This window comes from Marmota marmota, unplaced genomic scaffold (genome assembly GCF_001458135.2).
Source record: "Marmota marmota marmota unplaced genomic scaffold, marMar, whole genome shotgun sequence".
Taxonomy (NCBI): domain Eukaryota; kingdom Metazoa; phylum Chordata; class Mammalia; order Rodentia; family Sciuridae; genus Marmota; species Marmota marmota.
In genome coordinates, this window is record NW_026000119.1 from 7,242,360 (window position 1) to 7,257,122 (window position 14,763).

Here is a 14,763-nt window from a genome sequence, read left to right on the forward strand (position 1 = left end):
GATGCAGACATTTAAAATGGAATGTTAATGATGACAGGCATCACAGCTTCAACACCCAAAGTCTTTAGTGCTTCAACCTACAAATTTTGCTTTTTAAGTTATCTGAACAAAATGATCAACAATACACAAAGGCTTAAATACAAGGAATTCCATCTCGTTTTTCATAGTGAAATTGGAAATATTTTAGTGAAAACTGAAAAGCTACCCAAATGCTTAATAATAGGGAATAATGTTCTCCAAGGGTATCCTAGGGAATTATTTACAATACAGTGTAAAAAGAACATAAACCATATACACAGCATAAATCCAATTATGTTAAACCATATATCTAAACTGAGCCCAGTGGCACACAGCTATTACCCTAGCAACTTGGGAGACTGAGGCAGGAGGATCTCAAGTTCAAAGCCCACCTCAGCAACTTAGCAAGGCCCTAAACCACTTAGCAAGACCCTGTCTTAATAAATAAATAAATGAAGGGTGGGTGGGGAAGTTACGGTAATAGTTCACTGATAGAGCGCTCCTGGGTTCAATACCCAGTACCCCAAAACAAACAAATAGATCTATATGTATTATCTATCTATGTCCACTGTCAGCTCCTGCCAAAAAAAAACCCTGAGAAAATATTAATGGTGTTTTTTCAGAGTATTGGGGTATTTGTGACAGAGTATTTGTGACCTTTTTTCTGCTTATACTTCTATTTTCTAAATTTTCACCAATAAAATATTCTTATTTTTGTCACCACAAAGCAAATTACTGTTTAAAATATCTAATGATTCTTTTAGATAGCTTAAATAAAGTCAAATTTGAAGGCTGTTTAAAACTACTTGAAGTGAAGTACTCTATTTTATTAAAAGTTAGGAGGCTATTTCTAAACATCTAGACATTTCAGTTCATTAAAACAGAGCTTGTTTCTGTTAATACTGAAAAGCACTGTTGTTTTTAAACACTTGTAATCACATCATGGTTCAGACGGAGACCAAAAAATTAACTATAATAACAACCTGTCAATCATCAAGCCTTTTCATCTGTAAAATGAGAGGGCTATGTTAGTGAAACCCTTCAGTACTTTTGAGCTCTATGATCTTGTGAATCTATTATTTAACTCAGGAGACACAAAACTAAGCAATGGATTCTCCCTTCACAATGAGCTTAAGAATTATGGGAATAACAAAGAACATGTAATAGGGAAACTCCTTGATGTCACAGCTACAAAAACAGCTTCAGTTGGTGATGCGAAGTCTGCAGAGTGATGAATGACTCTCTTATCTCTTGAGAAAATAGGTCACATATGTTCCCTTCTAAGTTTGTCTCCTACACCTATCCCTGGAAGAGCAACACCTTCCCAGAGTGTTCCAAGGATTGATAATGCATGCAAAGCAGCCAACCTAAAGATCAAGGAGTTCCACACATGCTGAATTTTACTTATACACATATAAATAATTTTATAGTGTCCTCCATATCCATTTACAAGAGCATTATTTTTAAAATATTTTTTAGTTGTTGGTGAACCTTTATTTAATTTATTTGCATGTGGTGCTGAGAATCAAATCCAGTGCCTCACACATGCTAGGCAAGCGCTCTTCCACTGAGCTACAATCCCAGCCCATACAAGAGCATTATTTTTAAAAAACACTGTGGTAGCAAAGAGCTTTGTAAAATCAAGGAATAACAGATGCACAAAGCAAGGCTCCCACAAGACCCAGTTTTAGCTGTGCCATCTTAACCTTGCTAATATCCATTTGAAAATATCAGACTTTGACATGGGCAAAAGCAAATTCCACAGACAACATCTTAAATATATTCTTCTGCATAGTCAGCTAATAAGTTAGCTTAGCTGTTTGCATAAGTCCAAAAGAAAGATAAGATCATAAAGCTTTTACTTTGGCTTTCTGACAGAACAAAAATTTTTTTTTTTCATATAATTTGTTCCTGTTATGAAGTTATAAATCCAGCATGCTAAATATCTGGGAATGTTCACAGCATATTATAATTACATCCTCTACTTTGAAGGGAACAGGCCACAGAATTCAACATTCATTTCTTTCCTCACAAACATAAATTACTTCTCTTAACCTCATGGACAGTTAAGCATGAGCCACCCTCTCCTCACTCCTCCCCTCAAGGGGCCTCAACACTAGGGCATTACCACTTGCCATTTTCTTTCTTCAGTGACATGATAGGTGCTTGGATTAAATTAGTAAAAAGGAAGCAAAGGGGATTCATGGTCCTTCCTCCTACCTTTCATGAGGTGATCTGTGGGGAAAGAACAAGGGAAAGGCCAACAAGTCTTTAGGAAACACATTTGAGGGGAGAGTACCGGGAGGTCACAGATGAAGCAGACTCCCCAAATCCTGGCTGTAACAAACCCAACACAAGGCTCCCAAATAACCTGGAGTCAGCCCAAAGCCCTGCATTTTCCTCACTCCAGGAAAGATCTCAGGACTTGTCTAGACCTGCTGGGATGCCAGTTGTAAGTGCTGCTTGCTGCCTGCCCTGTGAGCAGAGGCGTCCTCCCAGGAGGCCCAGCTTCTCACTGGGGGCGGCCCTCTCATGAGGCCTTAAACTCAGCCCATCTCTGAGTTCCCTGGCTTGTAGTACATTTTCTAGGGACAAGATTGCTTCAGCTGATTCCCCTGTGGCCGCATCCCATCTCTCCTAGCTTCTGCTAAATCCCTTAGAGCCAGGCTTCCTCCTCACATCGCCACAGAGTTCTTAACACACCAGCCTATTTTACAGCAGCTGGGAGAGTCTCCATAACCTGCCCTGTGGGAAGCAAGCCAGAGGCCAAAGAAAGGATTACTGCTGTTCAGCAGGAGAGGAAAGTACTCCAGAAACTGCTTACCAAATAAGCTAAAAGGGGGGAAAAAAGAAAGGTGGCAAGATTTAGAAAATTGCCTGGTAGAGCAAGGGACATGGCAAGACTCAGACCAAATCACACAGTATTAAACCTGCTCAAGAAAATGAATAGGCCAGGCACAGGAGTGCAATCCCAGCAACTCAGGAGACTGAGGCAGGAGGATCACAAGTTCAAAGCCAGCCTCAGCAACTTAGCAAGGCCCTAAACAACTTAACCTGACTAAAATTAGATTTTGTCTCAACTTGAAAAAAAATCAAAATCAATCTCCAGCACTTTTTGAAGAGGCAGACCACTAGCATTTCCCTCCCCTCAAAGCTATAGTTCTCAAAATTCGGCCTTTTCCTCAGTTACATCAAGTACCAAAAATATAATAACATTTTCTGAGGGAATAAATTTTGAAAGTGCACATGGAAAAACAACACATGGCCATGTTCTTACCCACTTGAGAGATTTCTACATGATGGATTATTGGAGAAGGTGTGAAATGCAAGGGAGACGGGGAGAGGATAGCCAAAAAGAGGACTTTCTGAACGCGCATGGCAAACGTAGGCGGCCAAGGGGATTTCTAACCAACCCATGGCAACTCTGTGGCCTCAGAATTGCCCAGCGACACAGGTCAATGACCAACATGCTCTTGGGACGAGGACAGGAGAGGGTGGAGAAAGGATCTGCTAACTGAGTCTTTCACTCATCAATGTATATTAAGCAACCACTTTGGGAAAAGTTCCGGGCCAAGTGCCAGGTTACTTTTGGATAAGAGGCAGAGAAGATAATTATAAAGATATTGAAAATATCATCAAGACTTTCAGGCATCTTAAATTAAGAAGATTTTACATGTGCACAAATGTAGCATTAGAAAGCCATTGGCAAGTGTCATTAGAATAGTCCAAGCAGAATTATTGAACTCGGGTGGCACATGTGCCTGCTGTCAAATCTTATTTGAGAGATCTTTTCCCCACAGATTCGGACCTTATTTTGGCTCCCAACAGCTTGAGCAGCACACAGTGATGGGTAGGTATGAAGACATTCCCAGTGTAAATCCTGTTTGGGTGTCTTTCAACAATGCATTGTGCAAAAGAGAAAGAGTAGCTTCCTCATGTAATTAGGAGACAGTGGCTGAAGTAAGATGATCCAGACCCAGGGGAAATGAGCACTGTACTCACTGAGATTTAGGAACACACACTGAATACTAGCTGAGAGTGAATATAGCAAACCCTGCTAACCTATGATCTCTCCTGAATAGGTGGAGGCACTAACTTAGGGAAAGTTTTGTATCAGGTAGAAGATGAAGATTAAATCAAAGAACCTCTCTCCATCACATTCAACCTGGTGCTTCCGGGTAACATTTAAGTATGAGTGAAGATTAACTATTTTCATCATTTCTAATATAAACCTAGCAATGGTGCTTATAATCAGTATTTAATATCTCTAAATTAATCCTAAAGGATCTAGAATGAGAAAATATAATTTTAAAATCTTTAGGATATTTTTCTACTACTGTGATTCTTTACAGGATGGAGAGAAGGGTGTGTGAGCATTTTGCCTACTAAGGAAAATTTGGTCATGTCTGCAGACATTTCTCATTGTCTTGATTAAAGTTTGTTACTAACATCTACTGAGTAGAAGCTAGAGATGATATTAAACACCCTACGATTCATAGGACAGCCCCCCAAATAAGGCCTAAAATGTTGATAGTACTGAAATTGAGAAACTACCTGAATGGGGTAGAATTATAAATTATGGTTCTAAAGACCAAGGTTATCCCACTTATTATTAGTAACATGCATTGGCTATTTGCAATTCAATTTTTTTATATCTTTGAGTAAAGAGTAATATCATCTGCTTTATTCAACAACTTGTGGGTTGTTTATAACTATCAAATATATATAGTATACAATCAAATATATATAGTATACAAAAGTATAGTATAACTATCAAATATATATAGTATACAAAAGAAAGGTGATACTTTTCACAACTTCTCAGTATCAACATTCTCATACTACTCATTATTCAATCAGATTTAATCTATAGATATTTATGTAGGGCGAATGGGATAAACAGGACAGTTTGCATCTTATTCAAGAAACCTAATTGCCCATAGTGAGTCAAATGAGTTTCAGATCCTCTGCAGGCCAGGTGGAAAAAAGTCTCCCGTCAACCCAAGTTTAACATTCGGATTTCTCTTGTCCACAATCTACAGACACAGAATCAACCTGGGATCAGAAAATACTTACCTCATGGATTCTCTCTTCATGGTGGCAAGATCCAGGAGTCCTCGATACACACTCTGGGCAGCACTGATTGGCAGCTATTTGAAGCACTTCCCCCTAAGCATTTAAAAACAGCTCAGTGTAAAACAGCAACAGCAAACAGAATCACATGGTTCATCAGTCCCCAAGTATCTTAGAGTCTCTAAATCTCACGAGTGTCCACCATTGACAACAACAGACAGGATAAGTAAATAAACTAACAAAATGATCCTCTGTTAAGAGGAGCTTCTATGAAAGTAATTTCCTTGGGGAAAAAAAAAAGTCTACATCTTTTCACATGTAATGAAGTGAAGAATTATTTTCACTAGAAATGCTCCACCCAAGAAAGGCAGTCAGGGTGAGAGAAGAAGCCTATTTCCTTGAGGGTAGTATTTTCCTCTATTGGAGAGAGGAAGAAGATTCTGGTGCGTGGGGGATGGCCATCGAGCTGGCAAATCTTCCAGCCATCTTGATGAGGCCTAACGCTGAGGGGAGCTGAGGGGCTGACAGTTCATTTTTATCTGAGAAGCAGAGTAACCAGGCACTTGGGGGCAGGAGGTTGAAGGACAAAGTTTGTCTAAGAAGTAGCATTGTTGTGGAGGTATCATATGTAAGTACTGTGGGGAGCTGGGTAGAATTCCTGGGCTCCAATAAAAATCTGCCCTGTTTTTCAAGTGTTTTTTTTTGTTTGTTTGTTTGTTTTTAAATTGCAATTGTGCTTCTGGATAGTATCAAAACAATGGATTACCACTTGATATCTCAAGATTTTTTTTGGAAGTTATCACATATTAACTAACAATGAATTTGCCACTATGAAGAATCTATTAAGAGTTACTAAAAATTGAGTGATAGTGGTAGCATACTTGCCCAGCAATTGTAAGGCCCTGGAATCCATCCCCAGAATTACAATATATATATTTACACACACACACACACACACACACACACACACACACATACATACACATAGCACAAACAGCAGAAGGTTGGTTTTTGGGGCCCTGTGATTCTCCTATTCGATCCTCTTATTCACATCACTCCTCTGCTATATATCTTAGGATTTCCCCAATTCTAGATGTGGCAGAACAGGCAATGAATGATTCTGACCAAGAATGGTAGAAGATTCTTCATTAGCCAAGAAGTCATGACACATCCACAAGATAAAAGTCAACCAAGAATTCAGTCAGTAGAATGAAAAAATAAAATTGTGTGTGTATGTTTGTGTGTGATAATATTTTCTTTGTTATTTTTTGTTGCTTCCATTTTTTTAAAAAAAAATTGTATCTACAAGAAATTCTCACTCATACAACTACATCCGCAAGCATGTATGGGAAATAGGGCTGAAATTTTACAACAGTTAATCCACTACATAGATAAATACATCAATAACAGTAATCGCCAAATTCTTATTTGCTTGATAAAGAACAAAATTTATATGATATGGGATTTTATAAAATTGCCCATACTGTGCAACATTAATGACTTCTCCGAAAAGTCGCCTCTGAGCCCAAATAGAAAAGTACACTTCAATTTCCACTAAGATGGCAATGGAAATTACATTAGCATAATTTCTCCTAAGAATTTCATACAGATAGGAAATGAGATAATCCAGTTGTTTATATTCTAACTTGGCAGCAAGGAGCAAGGGAGAAAGGCAGAGAGAATGGAAAACTTCAAAGAATGTCTTATGCCTCCAAATTAGTTTTCTTTTATTATATAACAACTAATTTTCAGATATGGTCCTCAAAAACCTCATTTCAAAAACATAGTATTCTTTATGTGTGAGTGGCAGAGGGCAAGAAGAAAGGGAGGTTCCCAGTGAGGGTCCATCTGTTGAACTTCCGGTGGGGCATGACAGAGATGAGGTGAAGGAGGATCAAAAAATGTTGCAAGTGTGTGCCTGGAAAATGGGAAGCAAGGAATTCTTGACACCTGACCATGTAACCCTACACAGCTTGGTGAGCTGTGGACTGCACAAATCACACAAGTCCACTCTTCCTTTGGGCTTTGCCCTGAAGACCAATGAAAGTGACTGCATGGGCAAGAGACATCAAGGACGACTGTCAGGGAAACTGAGCAAGAGGACTTGATTAGTTTCTAGAAGCACAACTAACAATAAGGGATAATTTCATAATTTTAGCTAACATTTATTGAGTGCTCATAAGAGCTAGGTACAGTAGTCTCCTTCCCATGTAGGATACATTTCAAAGCTCCCAGTAGATTCCTGAAACTACATATAGTATAGGACCCTATATATTCTATGTCTTTCTTACATACATACATATGATAAAATTTAATTTATGAATTAGGCTCAGTAAGAGATTAAAAATAATAGCTAATCATAAAAGAGAATAATTATTTTAAAATACTGTGGTAAAAGTTATATAAATGTGATGTCTCTTTCAAAATATCTATTGTACTGTAGATCTTTTCAGTATGTGAATTTCAGTACATTAATGTTTTTCTTCCCAACATCACGATTCTTGAGCTTTGGGGCAATTATGAAGTGAAATAAAGGTTACTAGAACACAGCACTGGCATATCAACACAGTGGATCTAATAACTGAGATGGCTACTAAGCAACTAATGGGCAGACAGCATATACACTGTGGATACACTGAACAAAGGATGATTCAAGTCCTGGACGGAGCAGAACTGTGTAAATATTTCATGACACTACTCAGAATGTCATATGATTTAAAACTAATGAAGTATCCATTTCTGGAATTTTCCAGATAATATTTTCAGACCATGGTTGACAATGCAAAACAACAGGTAAGAAGGCACTACTGTACTAAGCATATATAAGCATGCACAAATATGTTATATATATATATATATATATATATATATANTCAATTAAAAATATTTATTGCATACCTACCACATATCAAGTATGATTGCTGGTGTTGAAGATATATAGTGTGTGTGTGTGTATTATGTGGCACCTAGATCTCAGTTTCTTCTCTACCTTATATCTGAGCATCATTCTGAAAGCTTCAGTGTCCATGAAAATGATCAGTCCCACATTCTTTCTTTGTACATTATTGACCACCTCAATTCAAGCAATCCTCACTCCATTTGTCTTGAGAAGGCCCATAGCCATAGGTAAACTTGGAACCTATCTGCACTCTACACTACTGTAGACCAGAGGCCTTCATCTCTCTGAACCTGTGCCTCCTAGTATTTAGCTCTCATTCATCCTCACTCCCACTAACCTTATTTCCCTCAGAGACTCTTGAGCACCTCTTTTCCTGGAAGCCATTCAGCCCCCAGTTGGCATTGTTTTCCTACTGATGTTAGTCTCAACACCCACCACTTCCCATATCTCTACTCTGTCTCTTCATGAGAATGGCAAAATCCCAGTCCCGTATCTATCCCACACTGTGTCTTATCCTCTTTTATACTTGACTGGTGTGCATTGCTGAGAAAAGCATTCCACCATGCAGCTTGGTACCCACAAGTTCATGGCCTCCTGCTCCCATAACACCACCCTTTATCTGACCTTGATCAGTCCCTTTCTCCCCTCACTGACCTCTAACATTCACTTCTCTCATAACTCCCACAAGAATCTCAAAATCTTCACAAAGAAACCTCACTAGGTATGGACTGCATCAGTATCCTCTTCCTTTTCTCATCCCCAGATTTACCTGTATCTGTATTTATCCATGGGTTTTTCTTTCCATTCCTAGAGAATGAGGTTGTTTTCCCACCCCTATCCCATTCCATACTCTGGAATTCGCTACAAACTACTCTAATTCATTTTTTCTCTTTCATTCTCCTCCCTCCCAACCTTCATGTCTTCACCTTCTCTCTCCATTCTGGATCATTCCCCTTTTCTCCTAAGGTCATCTTGTTTCTCTCATATATAAACTAAAAAACAAAACAAGTAAAATCCCACCCCCATCCAAGGGATTATTCTACAAATGCTAGCAGAAGCCTTCTCTGCTCATCTGCAATAGTGAAGGAAACAAGATTGCTGCTCTCAAGGAGCTTACAGTCTGGAGGAAGAGCAGACAAAAGGGCATATGCATTCTAGCCAAGAAGTGTAAGAAGGCTAAGCACAAAACACCATGGCGGTGCACAGGAGAGCTAGATGGCTGTGGGAGAGGAGTTCAAGAAACTTCACAGATGTGCTGTTGTCTGCCAAGCATCCCCCTTCTCCACTCAGTCAAGCTTTGAAAGAGTAGCCTTGAGTTAGCCTTCTTTTCCTCATTTTCCATTCAGTCCTCAAAACTCAGCACCATGACTCCCGCTCCCTCCACTCCACTCACATTAACCTACATGTTGCCAAATGCAGTGGATCACATTGAATTCTTCTTCCACTTAGTCCCTCAACTGTAGTTAACACAAAGTCCTCCTGAAAACCCTCTACCCCCCTGCAACCATATCTTGCTTTTTCCTCTTTGACCATTCCTTAGCTCTTGCCTCTCTCACCCTGTCTTCTTAAACTTTAAGTTTTCTTTCTCATGTTCCTCTGGCCCAAACTCCATCCTTGGCCTTGTATCCTTTTCTCACATAATCTCTTTGGATAAATTCATTAATTCTAAAGGCCCCAGACACCCACATTATAACTTCAGCTCTGTCTTCCCCTCTGAGGTTTGTTCTCATATATCCTGCTGACTGGCTTCTCCCTGAACACTTTAAACTCAACTTGCCTCAGACTGAAATCATCACTTTTCCCAGTTGGACTACTAAGATATACATATACTGACAGATAGATAGATACACAGATACATAGTTAAGATATAGAGGGATCAGTTGGTGGCTCATCAAGCCATAAACATGGAAGTCATTTCTCCTTCTTTCCCTCATCTTCCTACCTTCAATCAGTTCTACTGACGTATCCCCTAGATATGTATAGAACCTAACCTTTCCTCTTGATCCCTACACTACCATGCTCTAATTCAGATATCCATCCTTTCTTTTTAAAAATTTTTTATTTGTTCTTTTTAGATATACATGACAGTAGAGTGTATTTTTTACATACTATATATACATGGAGTATAACCTCCCTTTCTTGAGGTTGTACATGATGTACAGTTACACTGGTCGTGTAGACATATGTGAACATAGGAAAGTTATGTCCAATTCATTCTACTGTCTTTCCTATTCCCATCCTCCTTCCCTTCCCTTCCCTTCATTCCCCTTTGTCTAATCCAATGAACTTCTATTCTTCCTTCCCCAACCCCTGATTATATGTTAGCATCCACATATCAGAGAGAATATTCGGCCTTTGGTTTTTTTGAGATGGGCTTATTTTACTTAGCATAATAGTCTGCAGTTCTATCAATTTACCAGCAAATACCATAATCTCATTCTTCTTTATGTTTGAGGAATATTCCATTGTGTATATATGCCACATTTTCTTTATCCATTCTTCTGTTGAAGGGCACCTAGGTTGATTCCATAGCTTGGCTTTTGTGAAATTAACTATTATAAATGTTGATGTGTCTGTGTCACTATAGTATGCTGATTTTAAGTCCTTTGGGTATATGCCAAGAAGTGGGATAACTGGGTCAAATGATGGTTCCATTCTAAGTTTTCTGAAAAATCTCCATACTGCTTTCTAGAGTCATCGCACCAATTTGCAGTCCCACCAGCAATGTATGAGTGTGACTTTTCCCCTGATTCTTGCAAACAATACTCATCCTTTCATCTGTATTATTCTCATAGCCTCTAAATTGAAATCCTTGTTTCTAATATTATGCTTATCTTTGAAACACCAGTGGTATCCTTCTAAAAGAAAACCTGGCCATTCTGCATTTATGCCTAAAACCTTCATTAGCATTCCATCACCATGAAAAGAATTCTAAGCTCCATAGTGCAGCCTACAAACTTCTCTATAACTGTGAACTTACCAATTTCTAGCCTCATCCCTCATTCATTCAATTAAAAATATTTATTGCATACCTACCACATATCAAGTATGATTGCTGGTGTTGAAGATATATAGTGAATAAAAGAAACAGTGAACAAGAGATATCATCAGCAAAAGCACATAGTATGCCAGGCAGTAGTTAGTACCACGAAGAAAAACGTGGAAGGTGGATACAAAATGTGAGGTAGGTGGTAAAGGGTAGCAATTTTAAACAGAAAATCATGCCAGCAAGACTTAAACTAAAAGATTAAGATAGATAGATAGATAGATAGATAGACAGACAGACAGACAGACAGACAAACACTTTTGCCATAGAGCCTTTCACTTTACTGTTCCCACAAAATTGTTCTAAGATATGTGGCGTGTGTATCTGTGTGTACCTGTATCCAGCGACCAGCAAAGAGGCTTGATGGCTGAAGCAAAATGAGCAAGAAGATGCTAGGGGAAGATTGATTAGAGTGGTGCAGTAATACCTTAAAAGACACCATGAGGAGTTACTCCAATTGAGAAGAGAAGCCGTTGGAAGTCACTGGAGGGTTTAAGGAGAGAAGCAACATGATCTGATGTCAGTTTTAATAGGATCATTCTGGCTGCTACACCAACATTACAATGAAGAAAGCAAGCACAGGAGCAGTGAGACCAGATGAGAGGCTACTAAGCAAAAGATGGTAACAGGTGAAACCAGAGTGAGAGCAGAGAACTCACATTTGCAATGTACTATTGTATGAAGGAAGAGCTGGGAGATCTACAAATGTCCTGGATGTGGGATGGGAAGAAAGTAAGGAGTCAAAGATAGTGTAAGATTTCTGACCTGTGTACCTGGAGAATGGATTTACTGAGATGAGAAGAATTAGGAAGAGAACAAACTAAAAAGGATGAAGTTGTGAGCTCAGTAGAGTACAAGGACCAGAAACTTTTTCAGTAAATATTTTAGCCTTTGGGATTCACAATTGGGTCTATATCACAACGCTTGTCACTGAAGTATAAAAGCAGCCAAAGATAATGCATGAACAAATGAGTATGCCTGTGTCTCAATAAATTTTTAGTTTTTGATTCTAAATACTGAGTTCATATAACTTTCATAAGTTATTGGTCATGACTATTTTCAACTATTTAAAAATAAAGAAAATATTCTTAGTTTACAGGTCATAAAAATATATGCATCAGGCCACATTTATTCTGTTGACTCCTGGTATAAAACACTTTAGTTTCACCAATATGTCTTCTACAACTAATTTAGGACTTCTTCTGTGATACCACAGCATGGCCCCTACATCACCACACAGACTCTGCCATCAACCAATTGGTGATTTCTTAGGAGTACTGACTCCATACAATAGAAGGATTCATAATATGCAGCAAAATATTAACATTTGTGTACTCCCTGATTCTCAGAAATCCACCCACACAGAAAATGAGAAATAGTCTTAAAGGCACACCTTCATTCCAATGTTAGGGAAAAACGGAACCTTATTATTAGCATTAGATGTAGAAAGTCTCAAGATTAATTACTGGGGGGTGGGGGGGCGGAAACCAGAAAAATAAACTGTACTTGTGAAATTGACAGAATGCTTTCTTAAGAAAATAATCGGTCTTCTCTAGGGAGCTTCAAACATTCGAATTTCAAACTTACACCTTTTAAAAAATATATATTGACTTTAAAAAGAGTCAACAGCTAGAAAATAAATTATTCTAACAAAACATTTATAGTCAGAAAAAAACTGAAAAGTTTTAACAGAGGATAAAGGAGGACATATCACGCATATGCTTGTTCAAATTTGAGGACAATCTTGTATCAAGGACTCTCTTGCTTCTTCAGGAACCTGCTGGCAACACAGTGATACCATCAGGGGCAGACACAAGTGGAGTTTTTAGAAAATAGTATTTGAGAAGTCAATTTTGATGTTTGACTCATGCAATGGTGTGATGAGTTGTTGAGATTAATGTCAACATCTTTGGCTTGTGTCAAAATCAGGGAAAAATCTCTGGGCAGCAGTTTACTAATTGTACCATCTTGTTTAATTGCTTAAAATCTCCAGGCTTCACCTTTCTTATCTGTAATGTGGGGGTAAAGGCACCAACTCTCCATAATACTAACTGGGATAACAACTGGTAAACCTTTAACTGAGCACCTTGTCCTCAATAAATGAAAATTAATATATTCTTACATGTGATATGTTAAAATTCTCTCATGCATTTCCTAAAGCTCGCAATTAGAGATTGAGCTGAATGTTGAAAACAGATGATCAATAAGATACAAAAACCTGACCCTTCACAGACTAATCCAATATATTTAGGGTACCATTAGGATATCATACCTTCTCAAAGGCACACTGAGGGTTTCTGCAAACAACAGGTTTGCAGATAACGATGTTGCCATGGCAACGGCAGTTTTGGCATGAATCAGGCTTCCAAACTGTGGCATCCTGCAAAGAAGCATAAGCTCTGAGTTAAAAACTGATCAGTCAAGGTCTGAGCACACAAAGGCAACACCATCAAAAGCCCCACATCCTGAACAATTAAAAGGCAGAGGAGTGTCACAGGCACACCACACACAGTACTCTCTGGGCACTGATTAACCCTGAATGGCAATAAAAGCAGTATGATCCATTTCACAATAGTCAACCTACATAGCCAAAGACAAGGGCATTCAGCACACAGCTGTCAATACCCAGAGTAGAAAGTATCGATTAGCCACAAACCTCTGAGGACATGCTGCTCCCTGACTTGAAGTTTCTTTTTGCTGTTAACTAGCACAAATTATCTGAGAAGGTTTAAAGAAAAATGACTTTTTTTTTAAGGTTCCAGGGATTGAACTCAGGGGACCACTGAGCCACATCCCCAGCCCTATTTTGTATTTTTTTTTAATTTAGAGACTGGGTCTCACTGAGTTGCTTAGCACCTCACTTTTGCTGAGGCTGGCTTTGAACTCACGATCCTTCTGCCTCAGCCTCCCAAATCACTAGGATTACAGGCATGTACCACCACGTCCTGTGGAAAATGACATTTTGTCTAGCTCTAATCAGTATTCAAAAAGCAGTATTTGCCACCAGATCATAAAAGCACCTCAGACCTCACTCTGCTTACTGCATACTTCAATGCTCATCAGAGACAGATGTATGTAAGTGGATCTGTTTTTCAAGATACGTTCACCAAACACATATGCATTGAGCAGCTGTTTTGTGATCTTAATTGGGATCTTAATGAAGTCCAAGTATGGGACCGTCTATGAAGATCTCACACATTATTTTGGATCATGAACGTTAAATAAACAAAAATGTGATTATCCAACAAATTGGGAAGAAAAATAGTGAACATAAAAGAGAATCCAGGCTCTAATAAAGGTCTCAGGAATTTCCTTCCTATTTCTCACCCTCTATCATGTTGAATCCTTATTTCAATCCTACTATTTTAAAGTAACTTTTAGACCAACTCTCTCAGAGATTCCACAGAGACCTTTTCTATCCATTGAAATGTTGCTATGATGACTTTGAATTTAAGCAAAAAGACACTAGAGGATGTACTGAAATCCATTTTCCCAGACATTCCTATTCCTATTCTACATGAGTTGAAAATAGCCAAACTATTTGACTGAATTTTAAACACTAAACCTGAGAATGCTGTCTGTACTATTCTCTGGTTTAAAACTACTCTAAGGCTCATCTTTGCTTCAGATGGGATAAAACACAGACCCTACAATCAGGCCTTCACCTCGCTTTCTGGGCTTGCTGAACCTCACAGTCCTGAGGCTTTCATCCATTCACAACAACTAG

The 14,763-nt window shown here is 38.6% G+C and overlaps 1 protein-coding gene across 2 annotated transcripts in view; it reads right to left on the reverse strand.

Moving 5' to 3' along the window:
- Fras1 (Fraser extracellular matrix complex subunit 1) overlaps nucleotides 1-14,763 on the reverse strand; it is a 426,519-nt gene that overhangs the window by 251,885 nt on the left and 159,871 nt on the right. For both annotated transcript variants that reach the window (XM_048784792.1, XM_048784791.1), the window contains exons 3-4: nucleotides 13,309-13,416; nucleotides 5,095-5,187 (exon numbers count right to left, since the gene is read on the reverse strand). In XM_048784792.1, the coding sequence (XP_048640749.1) occupies nucleotides 5,095-5,187; nucleotides 13,309-13,416 (201 nt within the window). The remainder of the gene's footprint in view (nucleotides 1-5,094; nucleotides 5,188-13,308; nucleotides 13,417-14,763) is intronic.